The 19525-nt window shown below is 43.0% G+C and overlaps 1 protein-coding gene across 3 annotated transcripts; it reads left to right on the top strand.

The window, feature by feature from the left end:
* Positions 1 to 1409: 1409 nt before the first annotated feature.
* Positions 1410 to 19208, top strand: LOC126983438 (glycoprotein-N-acetylgalactosamine 3-beta-galactosyltransferase 1-like). 3 transcript variants are annotated; one of them, XM_050836152.1, is made up of 7 exons: positions 1410 to 1500; positions 1634 to 2224; positions 8933 to 9225; positions 15457 to 15640; positions 16914 to 17130; positions 17872 to 18008; positions 18384 to 19208. In XM_050836152.1, exons 3-7 carry the CDS (start codon positions 9065 to 9067, stop codon positions 18534 to 18536), a joined length of 852 nt encoding a protein of 283 aa, XP_050692109.1. In that variant the 5' UTR covers positions 1410 to 1500; positions 1634 to 2224; positions 8933 to 9064; the 3' UTR covers positions 18537 to 19208. The 3 variants fall into 3 exon arrangements, with proteins under 3 accessions (XP_050692109.1, XP_050692102.1, XP_050692107.1); XM_050836145.1 differs by having other exon boundaries at positions 8941 to 9225; positions 18384 to 19205; XM_050836150.1 differs by having other exon boundaries at positions 1411 to 1500; positions 8941 to 9225; positions 16971 to 17130; positions 18384 to 19199.
* The last annotated feature ends 317 nt before the right edge of the window (positions 19209 to 19525 follow it).

Below are 19525 nucleotides of genomic sequence, written 5' to 3'. Positions count from 1 at the left end.
CCATAGGCTCGGCACATAGCCAGTATTTACCGACATCTTAAAGATGTCGGTTAGTGGGTCACTGATTACATCACCTAACTCCTTTAATACCATGTTGCCATGGCCATGGCTCGGTCCCTTCCACAGATCACCTTCCCCCTTGCCCCCAGCCTGTCCTACATTAAGAACAAGGCATCCCAAGCGGCCCTCTCACTCACACGACTAGAACACGAGGCCGTCCTGGTTCAGGGCTCTGCCTCTGCCTCGTGGTACAGCACTGCCACTCACCACAAGCCTATTATACAGCTCCCCCACACCACACCCAACACCATCCTCGCCTCCATCCGCCGCCTTAGACTCGGGTTTGCCTGCTACGAGGAGGTAGCAAACAAGGATAGCCCACCCTGCCCCCACTGCTGGCAAGCCATGCACCCGGAAACCTCTGCTGCACTACATCCTGCAGTGCCCCCTCACCACCCCACTGCTCCACCCGGATGACGACACGGCTCCCCAGACAGCAGCAGAGCGAGTGAGCCTCACCCAAGACTCCACCCTGGCAGAGGTGGTGGCAAAATTCCCACCTCCTTGATAAACTCTGAAAACTGACGACATCCTCTGACGGGCTCACCAGCCCGTGCCCTCCCCTAGGAGGACAAATCAACAACAACTTTGAAAATTTATAGGTAGGGACTTTGCATGTATACATCGTATTTATTCCTAGTTGGGTTCTGATCAAGTCTTGCAATCAATGTTTTCGCTCCACAATACTACTCGTGAACACTTGTTATTCATTCACCTTCTGCCTTTTCTGTCTTTAAAACTGTTAACCATTACATTTAAATCTCCAGCCGTATTTGTATCAACTGAGCAACTCTTAAATTCATATCATTCATCTAGGTGAGGTGAGGAAGGGAGGGAGGAAGGGTGAGGTATGAGTTTAATGTAAATGCATTTTTGTTTTCGGTGTAAGAATAACTATACTAAAACATAATATGACTGACAGAAATTAATCAACATCTATTTCTACTTGAAAGTAGGTATACGGTCCCTGAAAGTCAAGATCAAGACCAAGATTGCCCATCAAACGTAGCATCCTCGTATGATTAGTGCATGTCAATGTTTCTTCAGCAGCTCGGCGAAAGTCACCGCTCGAAAGTCTGGGTCCCGAGCAAAACGTTCCCGTGAAATACCGGCTTTAATCTCACTATCCATAAATTTGGACGTGAACATAACAATGGTAACATGAATAATCCTACTGAAGAAAATGCACCAGTTTAGGATTGTTAGTGTGAAGAAAAGTCTTTGGTTACTGTTCAGTACATATTGTAACGCATGGACGAGACGAAATATTGTTATTTCTCCGCCATAGCCCAAGTTGTCGAGTCTGACGGACAAGTAAAGTCAGCACGCGGCCCCGCCACCTTCAGCCTTATCTCACTATCGCATCTAATCAGAGCCATCGGGCCACACCGCACGCCAGTTTCTCCGGGGCAGTGAAGCTGGGAGTGTGTTCTTACTTTGGTGTGTTAGAAGCACATTGCTTCAACTTTTTAAAGTGGAAGGGACTCGTGAGTGGCGGTGGAGGAATATTTTAGTAACAGTTTGCCCCAATTAGGATCATGTGCATGTAGCCCTCCCTTCTCTCTTCCTTCAGAGGTTGTGTTAGTCAGCTGTTTGTGTTGGCATGTGTTTGATCCTCATCAGTGTGCCTGCCTACTACGGGAAGCAGTGGTGGGCTGCAGGAGGCACATTATGAAACAAGCAAACGGACAACCCTTACTTGCAGGAAGTATACAAGGCAAGACCAAAACTTAATATCAGAAAACATACACAAGACACGGTGTATCCGGAGATTCAGTAAAAAGAAATCATGACAAGAAAAGGATAACGAACCACGCACAGGAGTCGCTCTGAGAAGGAAGCGAGGGTGAGGCTGTGCAGAGTCGGCAGAGGTTGGCCGCGAGGGCTGTGACAAAGGGCGGCCAAATGTTATAATTTCCCCAAACTATTCAGAAAACATATACAAATTAAAGGTACTACATAAAAGTCTGATTTTTTCCTTCTTGCGTGGAGACAATTTGTGAAGTGGGTGCCCACCGCACGGACTTTCACCCGGACGGGCACTAGCCACAGGTGTGCACGTCTTCCGCCGCATGGGCGTGGTGACGGTGAGGCGGTGGCGGCACGTCAGCCTGGTGGCGGGCGTGTGTCTGGCCGCCTGGCTAGGCTACTTCCTCCTGCTGCGGTGAGTCATGACAAACAGGACGCCCACTTGAAGGAGCGTTGGCGGTGGGCGGCCAACATGTAGCTATTTCATTTAACACGCGCCTCGCCACTTGCAAGGAGGGCGATAGTGTGTTCGTCGCTGTCCACCTGTCTGTTGATCCTTTACCAAAATATCTAAAAGAAAATGAGTGACTGTCATCAACCATACGAGAACATCCTTAGGTGAATATTTCAGACTTTCCAGGAAACTATTCATAGCGAATCCTAAAGAATGTGCATCGCCCGCCATACTGGCCGAAAACTTAATTTTGATGGCTGCTGTCACCATTATCGTTTTCTGCTTCTGTCCGTCACGGATATATATATATATATATATATATATATATATATATATATATATATATATATATATATATATATATATATATATATATATATATATATATATATATATATATATATATATATATATATATATATATATATATATATATATATATATATATATATATATATATATATATATATATATATATATATATATATATATATATATATATATATATATATATATATATATATATATATATATATATATATATATATATATATATATATATATATATATATATATATATATATATATATATATATATATATATATATATATATATATATATATATATATATATATATATATATATATATATATATATATATATAGAGAGAGAGATATTTTTTACATAGATTTACATAGAAAATCAGACCACACAGACCCCATGGTCCAGACTTGGTGGTCTGTCCCTAAACCTAAGTGATTTTACATTAATCAGAAGACTCCAAAACGTTGCATTTCTGCTCTAGTTGATATTAAGTTGAAGGAAGTGACGGTCGAGCTTATTTTTGAAGGAGTCAATCGTGTTACACTGGACCACTGATGGTGGAAGCTTATTCCATTCTCGCACTACAACGTTGGTGAAGAAAAACTTGGTGCAATCTGAATTTACTTGTCTACATCTGAGTTTTACGCCATTGTTCCTCGTGCGCAGACTGTCATCGATCATAAACAATGTTGATCTGTCTACATTCGTGAAACCATTAAGTATTTTAAAACATTCGATCAATTTTCCTCGGAGGCGACGTTTCTCAGAGAGAACATGTTAAGGATAAGCCTTTCTTCGTAGGATTTGTTGCGCAAGGAAGGGATCATTTTCGTTGCCCGACGCTGAACACCTTCTAATTTAGCAATATCCTTTGCATGGTGGGGGACCAAAACTGTACCGCATATTCCAAGTGGGGTCTGACTAAACTGTTGTAGAGCAGGAGTATTACATCTTTATTCTTGAATACAAAGTTTCTTTTAATGAAGCCCAACATTCTGTTCGCTTTATTTGCTGCATCGATGCATTGCTGTGAGAATTTGAGGTTTGACGCGATTTTGACCCCCAAGTCTTTGACGCATTGAACGCTTTTGAGTTTAACGCCGCGCATTTCGTATTCGAACTTCTTATTCCTCGTTCCAACTTGAAGGACCTGGCACTTGTCTACGTTAAAGGGCATCTCCCATCTATCCGACCAAGCTGAAATTTTGTGCAAATCCTCTTGGAGGCTTTGCCTGTCTTCGTCAGTGAGAACCGAGTTACCAATCTTTGTGTCGTCTGCAAATTTACTAATGCGGTTATTGAGTCCAACATCCACGTCGTTGATGTAAATAATGAAGAGCACTGGGCCAGGACCGAGCCCTGAGGACGCCACTAGTGACAGGCGCCCACTCTGAGTTAAATCCGTCAATCACTACTCTTTGTTGTCTGTTGCTCAACCAATTCGCGATCCATTGGTTTACTTGACCGTCAATACCTATTTGCTTTAATTTGTAAAGTAATTTACGATGCGGGACTTTATCAAACGCTTTCTGGAAATCAAGATAGACTACGTCCAGTGATTTGGTTACGTCATAAACAGTGAAGAGGTCGTTATAAAAGGTTAATAGGTTTGATAGGCAGGATCTTTTGTTTCGGAAGCCATGTTGTGAGTCCCCAATCAATGAGTGGCTTTCAAGGTAACTCACAATTTTGTCTCTAATTATGCCCTCAAGTAGCTTACCTACAACCGAAGTTAGACTAATGGGCCTGTAATTACCTGGTACTTTTTGTCTCCTTTCTTGAAAATCGGTGTCACGTTAGCCTTTTTCCAATCTGAAGGACGATGCCTTGTCGCAAGGACATATTGAATACGGTTGTGAGGAGAGTATTTCGCTCTTCGTTTCTTTCAGCAGAGTTGGATATACTTTGTCAGGTCCAGGACTTTTATTTGTTTTAAGTGAATGGAGAGCTTTAAGGACTTCATCGGTTGTTATTTCAAAATTAGGCAATGCATGCTCGAGATTTACAATAGTACTGGTGTTGGTGGTAGCGAGAGGAAGACTGTTAGTATTAAACACCGAGGAAAAGTAATTGTTTAAGAGGTTTGCAATGTGTTGGCTGTCAGTCACTAGTGCACCGTCGCTGTTTGTTAAAGGTCCAATACCACTTTTGATCGCCTTTCTGTTGTTTATGTAACTGAAGAAAGATTTCAGGTTATTTTACAGTTGGCTGCAATATTTTCTTCATGTCTACGCTTTGCCTGACCTACTAGTCTTTTACTCGTCGCCTGGCATCATTATAGAGTCTAATGTTCTCGGGCGTGCTTTGTTCTTTCTTTAACCTGTAAAACAATTTTCTCTCATTGACTGATTGTTTAATTTCGCTATTAAACCACGGTGGGCTTTTATTAGTGTTAATTCGCTTCTCGCACAAGGGGACGAATGTGTTCTGCTGAGTGAGTAAGTGATTTTTAAGGCTTAGCCAGGCTTCCTCTACGTTGCCGTCATCTGATAGTTGTATTTCTGTTAGTTTTTGTCGGATTTCTACGAAGTTAGCTCTTTTGAAATTGGGCACCTTTACTTTATTTTCAGTCACTGATGATTGAGCTTTAATGTCGACGCGCACTAATTTATGATCGCAAGAACCGAGGTGTTCTCCTACCGTGACACTACTGACAAGGTTATCTTGGGTCGTTATAACAAGGTCGAGTATATTATTTTGTCGAGTTGGCTCAGAAACCATTTGGCTTAGATAATTTTCTTCTAGAAATTCGATCATTCTATGTGACTCGCCTTCTGTGCCTGACAGTGTCGCCCAGTCGATATGGGGGAGGTTAAAGTCTCCTAATATCAGTGAGTCGTTGTTATTAAGTGACTGCCTTAAGACGCTGTACATTTCAAGGTCGTCATCAGTGATTGCCCAGGAGGTCTGTAGGTGACAGATATATTTAAATTGACTTTTGCAATGTTTACTCGCACGCACAAATGTTCAACGTTACTGTTTCCCGGTGTTTTGTCGGTGGGTTGCAAATAGCTTTTTGACATAAAGGGCGACGCCACCGCCTCTACGGTTTACACGATCTTTGTTGAAGAGTCTGTAGCCATCTATGTTGTATTCGGAACTTAAATCAATATTTGTGGTGTCGATAAATGTTTCGGTTATAGCAATTATGTCAAAATTTTCTGTTAAAGCAAGACATCTCAGTTCATCAAATTTGTTTCTTAGGCTACGCGCATTGAAACTAAGTATTTTTAAGTTATCTAGAGGCTTGGTAATACAGGTGGTGGTACTTGCGGGATCACGGTTACGGGTTTGTTGCGATGCAAGGCGTCTATTTACACGGGCGGGGTGGAGGGACGTGGCCGTGACTCGTTTTTTGCTCGGATGACACGCACTGCTTCGTTGAGGAGCCTTCCGAGTCTGGCTGCCCCGATGGGAGAAAGGTGCAATCCGTCCCTGTGGAAAAGTTCATATTGTCCATAGAAATTGTCCCATGCGTTTAGGAACTCCACGTCAAGCTCCCTGCAAAGAGTCTGTAAGCGGTTGTTTAGGCTGAAGGCCTTACTGAAAAAGTCGCTCTCCGCCCAAGTCCGTGGTAGAACTCCTGAAATCAAAATGTTAGGGAGAGAGAGAGAGAGAGAGAGAGAGAGAGAGAGAGATTTTCTCGTAAACATGTTTCATTAAGAGTGATTGTCAGTTCAGCGTTGATTATTTTCTTTAAGATGTTCTCTTTTTGTCTGAGTGTCTTATTCTCTTTAGGGAGTTTGCTGATGGTATCCCCGCAGATGATATCCTACGGGATACCATCAACAAAGTCCCTAAAGAGAATAAGACACTCCTTAAAAGAGAAGATCTTAAAGAAAATAATCAACGCTGAACTGACAATCACTTTTAATGAAATATATATATATATATATATCTATATATATATATATATATATATATATATATATATATCTATATATATATATATATATATATATATATATATATATATATATATATATATATATATATATATATATATATATATATATATATATATATATATATATATATATATATATATATATATATATATATATATATATATATATATATATATATATATATATATATATATATATATATATATATATATATATATATATATATATATATATATATATATATATATATATATATATATATATATATATATATATATAAAGCGGAAACAGACACGCAATACACACGAAAACAGCCTCCGGTGAATATCTCAAACTGATTAACTTTTGGAAAAAAATGATAAAAATCAATTGAATGATGCATGGAGAATAAATGAATACTTAAAGTTCTTCGCTTAGCACAAGGGGGGTTCAACTTTGTGTTAAAATCCAATGTAAAACCTCACTGAATGAATCATGGTGATCACCTTTAAAATAAAATCTTGCCCGGCCAGTATGGCGGGTGATACTTAATATTTCGAATGTGCAGGCTCATTCACTCAGTTTTATATGACTGCATCGGGAAGGGGCCGGACCAAACCTGTGGGACGGAAACCACACGCTCATGGCCGTGACAGACGTCCCGAGGTCTCAGTCTCCCGAGTAGACCAATTTCTCCTGTGTTCCGAGGAGTGTAGGACCCCCCCGACAGAGACTTTACCATATGTATTGGTGACTGTGTGTCATCTATTTTTAAATATCTTAGTGACGGACAACCAAACAAATAGACAAACAGACAACGGGGAAAACATTAGCGCCCTCCTCAGAGGCGGGCGATAGTGATATAAACCTATGTAATTTTTGAAATATTGTATAATCCTAAGTATATTTTAATACTAACAGGCATATGAATTCTTCGTAAGATTCAGTATCAGCCTTACTTCGCTGACTATATCATTCATTCTGTGAATCTGGACGAAATATACGTTTTATGAAGCTTATTAGAACACCCCGATGTGTTTGGCCTCATCGTAACAATGGAATTTTTTGCGTCTACTTTTTCCAATATCACAGTTTTCTTCCAGTAACTAGTGATCATTTAATGTCCAAGGTCAATTCATAAAGATATCGCATGATGAATACGAACAACATTTTGGCAATTATTCTTAGTTATCTTCTGGTACACTTACGGGTATAAGCAACCGGTGAAAATCGCAATTTGGGACATGAATAATTATGCCCCGAAAAATTTCCCTTCAATCTTTCCTGATAAGCTTACGAAATACTGCTTTCGAAAATCTCATAGAAATCGGTCAATTTTACGTTATCTCAAACTTTCGCGGCCAACTTTCGTATGGTGTCTGAGTAGAACCTACTGCACAGGACTTGGCACAGGGGAGGGTGATGGCCTGACCGTATATACATATAAAATAACACTTAGAACCGGATTTTTATCGTGAAATTAACACTATCCCTGCTCCATTCGCTGCCTCTACTGGTCATTCTACACACGGGCATGCACCTCTCTCGGGTATCAGCATAGTCGCCAAGACATCGCTAACCAACCAGGCATCTATAGACACCCCTTCAAGTACACCTTGTATCACCGGGAAAGAGTTCGGTCCTCAGACTTCTGGCTCAGTTACTATTGGTTGCAGACGAGGATCGTTCATATACCATTCGAGTGCGCGTAAAAATAATAATATTAACTGCTTTCAGCATTTTGTTTAATTTTTCGTCTCTTCCCGTTGGTGTACAGCGTGCGTTGAAGTCGAAAGAACATCGAGATCATTTGGCTCTGTACCCACTGGTCGTACGATGATTATTCATGCCAATCGAGAGCTCAGCAAGCGTTCTATAATGTGCATGCAACATTTTTCTTAACCCCGCCGTTCCTGCGCAGTCTGTCATCAGGTTAGAAAATAGTGGAACACATCGAGAATATCCTTATTCTCTTATTTTCATAATTATAAACAGTATTAAAACAGTATGTATTGACACATATGTAAGAAACACACTTTGTGAGTTGCCTAACGACCAAAGAGAGATGACGCTGGACTTTGTAGGGCAACATAATTTTTTTCTACAATTGTATTTACCTTACACTAATTTGGCAAACATTTAATGTTCAATACAGTTATATGGATGTGACCAAATAGTTTGTCAGGACGCAACATTACGAACTTCACTCAGTTCTGTAAAATTATAGCTAGGAGCGCGCACGCGTACACACACACACACACACACACACACACACACACACACACACACACACACACACAAAAAAAAAAAAAAAAAAAAAAAACCCACTGGATATAATTGGACATGGAGTGCAAGATAACACGAAACTAATAATGTACACTACAACTAGATAAGTACACTACAACTAAGTAAATACAACTAAGTGAATACATGCGTGCACCTACTACACCACTTCAGCCCCACAGGCCGGGGAGACAGCGGGCGGAGCAGGCCCCGACGCCCCTTCCCCGCGGACGCTTCGTCAGGACTGTACACAAGGACGAGCCGGGCAAACTCAACCCCGAGTCGTGGAGAAAGACGCCGCGGGTCATGTGCTTGGTGGTGACCTCGCCTCAGTACCACCACAGGAGGGCCAGCCACGTGAAGGCCACGTGGGGCCACTGGGGGCGCGGGGCGTGCCCTAACACTGTCTTCCTCACTTCCACTCAAGATGACACTCTCCAGAACGTCATTTTATCCAAGTTTTCAAGGTGCGTGCATACTGTTTTTGTGTCTAAGGCGATGCAGCTTCATCGTACATAGAGATACACGAGGATAAAAGGTCGACTACAAGAGGCCAGATGGTCTACACATGGAGTCACTTTGCTAACACATAGACGGCATGGTCCCTCCCCGACTTTAGGGCCCGTAACCTCAGGTGTCATTTTGCTCTGAAAACAAATGTTTTCAAAGACCACGAAGAAGATTAGGCGGGTTCTCATGAGTATATTTTCACGTTCATGGCGCAGAAGCCTTGTCAAACTATTCTAGATTCAAATCTAGCCATGGAAACACCCACAACATCTGGGATTGCTTCACCAAGTGTGGGAGGGTACGTCTCGAAATGTTTGAGAACATGGCCTCAGGTCTCCCAATGACTCCTGAACAAGAGCTCCAGAGTTACAACACAAATTTGCTGCTCAATTTCCCCTAAAATCAGTCGCAAAGACGTTTTATGAAGCTTAATAGGACAAGCCAAAAAACTCCTTCATTAATAGAAAATGCCAAAACCTTGCTTTTTCCAATTCTTCTCGGGACTTCTGGCATCTAGCCAAAAACATCTCCTCCAACTTCACTTCTTCATCTTTCCCTCCTCTCCTTAGTCCTGACGGCAGCACTGCCGTCTCATCTATCTCTAAGGCTGAACTCCTCTCTAACTTTCTCTAAAAACTCCACTCTGGACGATTCTGGGCATATTCCTCCTACTCATCCCCCTTCTGACTCCTTTATGCCTGTTATTAAGATTCTTAATAATGATGTTTTCTATGCCCTCTCTGGCCTCAATCCTCAGAAGGCTTATGGACCTGATGGAGTGCCTCCTATTGTACTTAAAAACTGTGCTTCCGTGCTGACACCCTGCCTGGTCAAACTCTTTCGCCTCTGCCTGTCAACATCTACCTTTCCTTCCTGCTGGAAGTATGCCTTCATACAACCTGTGCCTTTTTTTTTTTTTTTTTTTTTTTTACAACAAAGGAGGCAGCTCAAGGGCACAAAAAAAAAGAAACAATAATAAAAAAATAAATAAAGCCCGCTACTCGCTGCTCCTAAAAAAGAATCATAAGAGGTGGCCGAAAGAGAGGTCAATTTCGGGAGGAGAGGTGTCCTGATACCCTTCTCTTGAAAGAGTTCAAGTGGTAGGCAGGAGGAAATACAGGTGAAGGAAGATTGTTCCATAGTTTACCAGCGTGAGGGATGAAAGAGTGAAGATGCTGGTTAACTCTTGCATAAGAGGTTTGGACAGTATAGGGATGAGCATGAGTAGAAAGTCGTGTGCAGCGGGGCCGCGGGAGGGGTAGAGGTATGCGGTTAGCAAGTTCAGAAGAGCAGTCAGCGTGGAAATATCGATAGAAGATAGAAAGAGAGGCAACATCGCGGCGGAAATTAAGAGGTAGAAGACTATCAGTAGGAGGAGGAGAGCTGATGAGACGAAGAGCCCTAGACTCCACTCTGTCCAGAAGAGCTGTGTGAGTGGAGCCCCCCCACACGTGAGATGCATACTCCATACGAGGGCGGACAAGGCCCCTGTATATGGATAGCAACTGCGCGGGGGAGAAGAACTGGCGGAGACGATACAGAACGCCCAACCTCGAAGAATCTAATTTAGCGAGAGAAGAGATGTGAAGTTTCCAGTTGAGATTCTGAGTTAAGGATAGACCGAGGATGTTTAGTGTTGAAGATGGTGATAGCTGAGTGTTGTCGAAGAATAGGGAATAGGTGTTTGGAAGATTGTGTCGAGATGATAGGTGGAGAAATTGAGTTTTTGAGGCATTGAAGGACACAAGGTTCCTTCTGCCCCAATCGGAAATGATAGCAAGGTCTGAGGTTAAGCGTTCTGCAGCCTCCAGTCTGGAGTCGTGTACTTTCTGTTGAGAAGGTCTTCTATTGAAAGAAGTTGAATAATGCAGAGTGGAGTCGTCGGCGTATGAGTGGACAGGACAGTTTGTTATGGAAAGAAGATCATTGATGAATAACAGGAAGAGAGTGGGTGATAGGACAGAGCCCTGTGGAACACCACTGTTGATAGGTTTAGGGGAAGAACAGTGACCGTCTACCACCGCAGAGATAGAACGGCAGGAAAGGAAACTGGAGATAAAGGAACAGAGAGAGGGATAGAATCCGAAAGAGGGCAGTTTAGAAAGCAAAGACTTGTACCAGACTCTATCGAAGGCTTTCGATATGTCTAGCGCAACAGAGAAAGTTTCACCGAAACGGCTAGGAGAGGATGACCAAGAGTCAGTTAAGAGAGCAAGAAGATCTCCAGTAGAACGCCCCTTGCGGAACCCATACTGGCGATCAGATAGAAGGTTAGAAGTGGAAAGGTGCTTTTGAATCTTTCGGTTAAGGATTGATTCAAAAGCTTTAGATAAACAGGAAAGTAAAGCTATAGGGTGGTAGTTTGAGGGATTGGAACGGTCACCCTTCTTAGGCACAGACTGTACAAAGGCATACTTCCAGCAGGAAGGAAAGGTAGATGTTGATAGGCAGAGACGAAAGAAGGGTGACCGTTCCAATCCCTCAAACTACCGTCCTATAGCTTTACTTTCTTGTCCATCTAAAGATTTTGAATCAATCCTTAACCGGAAAACTCAAAAGCACCTTTCCACTTCTGATCTTCTATCTGATCGCCAGTATGGGTTCCGCAAGGGGCGTTTTTTTTGTTGTTTTTTGTACGTGAACGCCTTTAGCGCCGGTAGGCTCTTTTTTGAGGGGCCTGGATGGTAGTCGGCGCCAACCCGTCATGGCGCAGGCAAGTGTTTATAGTGGCGCCATCTTCTCTTGGCTCATGCTGCCCCCCGGTACTCCTTCTAGATTCACTTGGACGGTTTCCTCTAGAGTCCGGGTTGATGGGTGGTCTTCAGGACAGCATGTGGGTAGTTTTAAGCCACTCGGCGGTGACTGAAAAATCCGAGGTGGAAGCGTGGGGATTCGAACCCGCGTCGTCCATCACGCGGTGAACGTGGGCCCAGCACGCTACCACTCAGCCACCACCACTGGTGATCTCCTTGCCTTCCTAACTGATTCTTGGTCATCATCTCTTCGCCGTTTCGGTGAAACCCTTGCTATTGCACTTGACATATCAAAAGCCTTTGATAGGGTCTGGCACAAATCTTTGCTTTCCAAACTACCCTCCTATGATTTCTATCCTTCTCTCTGTACCTTTATCTCCAGTTTCCTTTCTGACCGTTCTATTTCTACTGTAGTAGACGGTCACTGTTCTTCCCCTAAACCTATTAACAGTGATGTCCCGCAGGGTTCTGTCCTATCTCCCACTCTCTTTCTATTGTTCATCGATGATCTTCTTTCCAAAACGAACTGTCCTATCCATTCTTACGACGATGACTCTACTCTGCATTACTCAACTTTTTTAAATAGAAGACCCACCCAACAGGAACTAAACGATTCCAGGCTGGAGGCAGTAGAGCGCTTAGCCTCAGACCTTACTATTATTTCCGATTGGGGCAAGAAGAACCTGGTGTCCTTCAACGCCTCAAAAACACAGTTTATCCACCTATCCACTCGACAAAATTTTCCAAACAACTATCCCCTATTCTTTGACAACACTCAGCTATCACCTTCTTCAACACTAAACATCCTCGGTCTATCCTTAACTCAAAATCTCAACTGGAAACTTCATATTTCTTCTCTTACTAAATCAGCTTCCTCGAGGCTGGGCGTTCTGTACCGTCTCCGCCAGTTCTTCTACCCCGCACAGTTGCTATACATTTACAGGGGCCTTATCCGTCCTCGTATGGAGTAGGTATCTCATGTGTGGGGGGGCTCCACTCACACAGCTCTCCTGGACAGAGTGGAGTCTAAGGCTCTTCGTCTCATCAGCTCTCCTCCTCTTACTGATAGTCTTTTACCTCTTAAATTCCGCCGCCATGTTGCCTCTCTTTCTATCTTCTATCGATATTTTCACGCTGACTGCTCTTCTGAACTTGCTAACTGCATGCCTCCCCTCCTCCCGCGGCCCCGCTGCACTCGACTGTCCACTCTAGCCCATCCCTATACTGTCCAAACCCCTTATGCAAGAGTTAACCAGCATCTTCACTCTTTCATCCCTTACATTGGTAAACTCTGGAACTGCCTTCCTTCGTCTGTATTTCCTCCTGCCTATGACTTGTCCTCTTTCAAGAAAAGTGTATCAAGACACCTCTCCATCCGAAATTGACCTCTCTTTTGGCTACTCTTATCTATTTTCTGTTGTGGGAGCGGCGAGTAGCGGGCTTATATATATATATATATATATATATATATATATATATATATATATATATATATATATATATATATATATATATATATATATATATATATATATATATATATATATATATATCTATCTCTATATCTCTATCTATCTCTATATATATATATATATATATATATATATATATATATATATATATATATATATATATATATATATATATATATATATATATATATATATATAATTTTTGTTGCCCTTGAGCCGGCTCTTTTGTTTAAAAAAAAAAAGTGTTTGGCCTCATCGTAACAATGAATTTTTTTGTGTATCTACTTTTTCCAATATTACAGTTTTCTTTCCATAACTATAGTCTGTTCACTTAAGCTAGATTCCTGGCGCCTAGGCAGGTTGGTAAGCTTGCAGCTAATTGGCTGCTCCGCTCTCCCGCTAACACTCATGTCGGACCACATCTTGCATGCTCGAGTGAGACATGTTTTTTTATTATATGCCATAGCTCACCTCATATACGAGCTAGCCAGTTTTGGTTGACACCATCAGCCTCAGCAGTGACTGTAGAATCAAGATGTATTTTAAAAACTCGACAAAACAAATAAGAAAATGGTATTACGATGAGATGAACTGTGAAGATGTTAAAAAATGTTTATAACATGTTTTACTTATGCTCGCTGTTTTCAACAGTTGTTCATTGACTGCAGAAATATATTATTACATTACGCAGGAAAATTTCTCGTGAACACGATAGTGTGATCAGAATGCAGTTAAAGTTCTACGTATTGAAAACACAGAGTTATTTATAGCAACATTTCACTCGACCCAACCATTACGGCGCTCGAGACACTGTATGATGATGTTAAAAATAAATAAAAAAGTCGCGCGCGCCATGATGGTTGGGGCGAGTGACATGTTGTTATAAACAACCCTGTGTTTTCAATATGTGGAGCTTCATCTGCATTCTGATCACACTATCGTGTTCATGAGAGATTTCCCTACGTCATGTAATCATATATTTCTGCAGTCAATGAACAACTGTTTAAAATAGTGAGCATAATTAAAACATGTTATAAACATTTTTTTAACATCTTCATAGTTCAGCTCATTGTAATACCATTTTCTTTTTTGTTTTGTCGAGTTTTTAAAATACATCTTGATTCTACAGTCACTGCTGAGGCTGATGGTGTCAACCAAAACTGGCTAGCTCGTATATGAGGTGAGCTATGGCATATAATAAAGAAACATGTCTCACTCGAGCCTGCAAGATGTGGTCCGACATGAGTGTTAGCGGGAGAGCGGAGCAGCCAATCAGCTGCAAGCTTTCCAACCTGCCTAGGCTAGCTTAAGTGAACAGACTATAGTGATTATTTAATGTCCAAGGTCAATGTGCTTAACTAATCAGGACAGAACACTTAACATTCGTAGTGTCAATTTTTTGTGGCTCTAGTTACGATTGTTTTTCAAAGCCATGCAGAGAGGAGCTACGTCGAGTTGTCATGAAAGTTTTCCCCTTCACGGCGCAGCAGCCTTGCAAAACTACCGCCGGGCTCAGAAAACCACCTATGGAAACCTCGAAAACTTCTCCGAGAGCCTTTTGAAATAGGTGGACTAATTAGCCTTCGAAGAATAGATTACACAGACCTAAGTATCGCTAGAATCCCTGACACCACAGTTACATAGCCTGAAGAGACCCCGCCTGTAAATAAGAGTTAAGACGTGTTTATTTTTCATGCATAACCTCCCTGTATCTTCCCGTGTCGCCTTCCATCACTATATGTATGTATCAGCCTCCCACGACGACTATTTCCCAAAGCCACAGAGAAGATTAATCCGGTTTCCATGGGTGCTTTTTCATGGCGGAGAAGTCGTGCGAAGCTATAACTAGGAACACAAAACCGGCCATGAAAATTCCAGCAACTTCTGCGAGAGGCTTTTCAAACAGGCGATCTGAGGTGCCGATACGTTTAACAATACGGGCTGTGGCGTCTCCCTTCCCCAGCTACGAGGACCTCTGGGGGAAGGTGCTGGACGGGCTGCTGCAAGTGAACGCGTCGGAGGCTGACTGGTTCGTGAAGGTGGACGATGACACTTTCTTGCTCTACCCTAACCTGCTGGAACTCCTGGGGCCCTTGGATCCAGCGGAGCCTCTGTACCTCGGCCTTTCCCTCGTCTACCGGCCGGAGGTGGGTAGCATGATAGGGCGGCTGGGAGGGCTGAGGGTTGGGACGCTTGACAGTCAGAAAACACGGAAACACGATGAACGACAAGTGTTTTCAAGAGGGCAGTCAGTCGGCCAACCTAAAGAAGCTCCAGAAAGTCTATAGGCATTTTTCACCCCATCCAACTTGCTGCAGAGTTTCAAACTTGATTGCGCTTCCTACACGACTTACGTTATTCCACTCATCTGCTGCTCTTTATGTAAATCAATGCGTGCCTTTGTCCTTATTAAATCCTATTAGGCGCACCTAACATCACCAAATGCGGGGTACAAATTTGGCGGAGGGACTGTTTTTTGGGCGCCATTAAAGGTAATGGGCTAAAGAGTAGCTTAGCCGGATATTTTGTTTTTATTTATTAATGATCCACGAGACATCCTAGATTTAAATCAAAGTATGTGCTTATCTTTGTATTCATTCATACACACACTCGTAATATTTCTGTGGAGTCTGATTCACTTATTAGAGTGAAATTCTATTGTGATAAACAGGCACATATTCGTGTCACTGGTAAAAATGAAATTAGTAATTTAAGTTTTGCCACCATGAAATATACACAAATAGATAAATGTGAAAGCTCACGAAGTCACAATAAGTGACATCACCTGCTTTGCGCAGTAAAAGTATGCTATTTTAGGTATCTGACACCCGCAATATGGCAGGCTGCTGCTGCCTCGGCCACAGATTATTGTCAGACTCAGCCGCTTATATTTCCCGACTTCCTGCCCCAAAACTGTCTTCTGGGATCCAATAACGAAACTAATTTATAGTTATCGTTAAAAGAGTAAGATCCTGATGTTTCTTGGCAATAGTTAGGCGTCAGTTAAATACTATGCTCTGAGTACGACAATCTGGCAACGGTAGCTATACGTATTTTCATATTATTGTTCTGTTGTTTATTGAATGCGGTGTTCAAGAAAAAGAATACTCATAATTTTAGTTAGTTTTTGGTTATAAGGATTCTTTACGAAATACAAGTATAACATTACCTTCTTTTACTTAGGAAACGTCCTGACTCCTAGATCGGCTATGGTGATGTTAGGCGCGTCCGCACTCCCTTCGCCTTTATCTGGACCTTCCCACAGAGAATGAACATTTAGCCACGTTACCTTTTCTTAGCTGTGTTATTCTCTGTACAGAGGTTTCATGTCCTTTCTTTGTATAGAAAAAGAAAAGGAGGAATCAGAAGTATGCGGCATGATCAATGTGACGCCTCAGACCTATTTTGCTTTCAACTGAGGGAGGTGTGACGCACGAGAAAGGCAAGAGGCAGCAAAAGACCGCGACCTCTTTGCAGGAGGGGGAGGAGGTGACCTACATGAGCGGCGGAGCAGGCTACGTGCTGAGCCGCGCCGCCCTCACCCGCCTGCAGGCCTCCCACGCCCCCTCCCGCTGCCGACCCCCGGGACAAACAGCCTTCGAGGACGTCAACATGGGCTATTGCATGGCTGCACTCGGTAAGTTGGCGCGAAACCACCAAAACAGTTTTTTTATGAATTTATTCATCCCCCCTGAGCACACACACACACACACACACACACACACACACACACACACACACACACACACACACCGCTCCGGTGGCTCAATCGGTAGAGCGCTGCGCTGCGAGGCTTAACGGCCAAACAGGCGGCGGTTCGAGCCCCGCTCAGGCCGGATTCTTTCGGTTGACTAGGAGTGGTTACTGTCCCCCCTTGAGCAAGGGGGATGGGGTGTGTGGTGTGTGAGGTCCTGGCAGTACCCAGAGATCGACGCGTTAATCAGAGCACTTGCTCTCGTCGGGAGGGTACCTGCTGGGGAAAGCGAGTCCAACTCATGATCAGGCCGTGGTGAATTACACACACACACACACACACACACACACACACACACACACTGAGATCGGAGCTCAGAAGTGACGGGTCTCTGGATACGGCCAAGTACAAATGTGTGGCTGGATATGTGCGATGCGCGCGCGCGCGTGCGTGTGTGTGTGTGTGTGTGTGTGTGTGTGTGTGTGTGTGTGTGTGTGTGTGTAATTTACTTCTTGGTCTGCTGCGGGTCTCTCTCGAGACAGCCAGCCGTGTGTGTATGTGTGTGTGTGTGTGTGTGTGTGTGTGATGTGACTGGTGAAAGTCTTGTCGGGGCGGGGCGGCGTTTCCTCGGCCCTCACTATTTCCTTTCCCTTATCTCTTTCTTTTTCTTATCTCACCCCTCAGGTGTGCGTGCCGCAGACACGCGCGACCCCTTGGGACGGGTGAGGTTCCTGCCGTGCTCGCCGCGCCGCTTCCTCCAGCCAAGGCCAGACCCGGACCTCGAGTGGCTTCTAAACTTCAGCAAATACGAAATCCACCTTGTAAGTCCTTTGTCATTATAGCCTTTCATTTCCACTGTCCCGGCACCTGTCTAAATCCACTCAACCTTTCACTCAACTATTTCCAAAGGCTGAGAAGGATATCATGATAGTTTACGAACCTCTTAAGAGATCTTTGCTTTATTACTGTCTCTTTACGGTCTTTGTTAGTGCGCGCATTACATGTTCACATGCACGCGACAGTGAAATATTTAGTAATTTTTAAATCAACTGCATGCCCTACAGTGTTGACTACTCATTTTTACAAGAGCAGCTTTCTATTGCACAAACCCATATAATCTTTCCGCGCACATTTTTGTTACCATTCTTAAAAAGTGACGATTTTTTTCTTTTTTTCTTTTTTTCTTTTTCATACAGGGCGCGGAGAGCCTCAGCGACCTGGTGGTGAGTTTCCACGAGATCCGGGACCCCCTTGACTTCTACTTCCTGCAGTATTTAGTGTACGATCTGAAGCCCCTCCCGCCGGGCACTTCCCGCCCCTTCACGTCCTCCAGGATCCCCCAGCAGTAACCCAGAACGCATCATCCTTCTTCCTGGACCGCTTGAGCACTGTGTAGCCCTTCAGTCCGCCACAGGGTGCAGGACGGCTGGTTCATTGGCCTGCACTTCGCCTGCTGGTCATGAGTGTGCCGAGCTTGGAGTGTATGTACTAAGAGCACGTGACTACTGAAGTGTCCGGGTGGAGGGCGGGTGCTCGGCTGCTTCTCAAAGATAATATCATGAACGTTATGCTTCCTAAGACTGCATCTTGAAGTGCTTGTAAGCTAAGGAATGATTGACTGCGACATCATGAAACGACGAGTTTTGTTAAGTTAAAACGTTTGAAGCACAAAAGATAAATCCACACACGGTGTTTCTGGAAAAGTCCCATGTCCTCCCCCTCCTCCAACGCCACACATACACACACATACACACACACACACACACACACACACACACACACACACATGGAAGAGTTCCTTTATCTCAACTTTTCCTTTATCTCTTCCTCTGTCTCAAGGTAAGAGGACAGGAAGCGAGGGAAGGATGTTCAATTTTTGTTGGACTTAACATTTAGCTCCCAGACGTCCCGTCTGGGAGCTAAATAGCTATGTAGATCGACAATTTGACAAAAAAAATTGCTTTGGGAATGACTGATCATGTTACTATTTTTGAATAAACTATATTTTTCAACTCTCCGGAAAGATTATTAAAACCAACTGAATTACCGCAGCGGCGAACACTATAGCCGAGGAAAAATATTCAATAGAAAAGGAACCTTTTGACTAAACGCACACAAATTACTTTTCAGATTAATATTATGGACGTGGAGATGTATATCACTGCTCATAACAAGCATGATATATACAAAGCCAGTGCAAACAAAGAGATTCATGATGGAGCAGAAGATACATAAGACACACGAGAGAGAAGGCACGTGTGTCAAAAACAACAGGTACGATCCTAGCACAGCGGCCGGGATGAGAAGAGGAACCAGGGATCGTAAGCCAGTTTTTTAG

This window comes from Eriocheir sinensis, chromosome 5, assembly GCF_024679095.1.
Source record: "Eriocheir sinensis breed Jianghai 21 chromosome 5, ASM2467909v1, whole genome shotgun sequence".
Lineage (NCBI taxonomy): Eukaryota > Metazoa > Arthropoda > Malacostraca > Decapoda > Varunidae > Eriocheir > Eriocheir sinensis.
This window is presented reverse-complemented; position numbering and strand designations above follow the sequence as displayed.

What these genes read in the sequence shown, in the direction of transcription:
- LOC126983438 (XM_050836145.1), top strand. Translation starts at nt 2,133, where the DNA reads ATGGGCGTGGTGACGGTGAGGCGGTGGCGGCACGTCAGCCTGGTGGCG. An exon ending in GGCTACTTCCTCCTGCTGCG is followed by an intron (nt 2,225 to 8,940) that starts GTGAGTCATGAC and finishes TCAGCCCCACAG; the next exon opens with GCCGGGGAGACAGCGGGCGG. An exon ending in ATTTTATCCAAGTTTTCAAG is followed by an intron (nt 9,226 to 15,456) that starts GTGCGTGCATAC and finishes TCCCTTCCCCAG; the next exon opens with CTACGAGGACCTCTGGGGGA.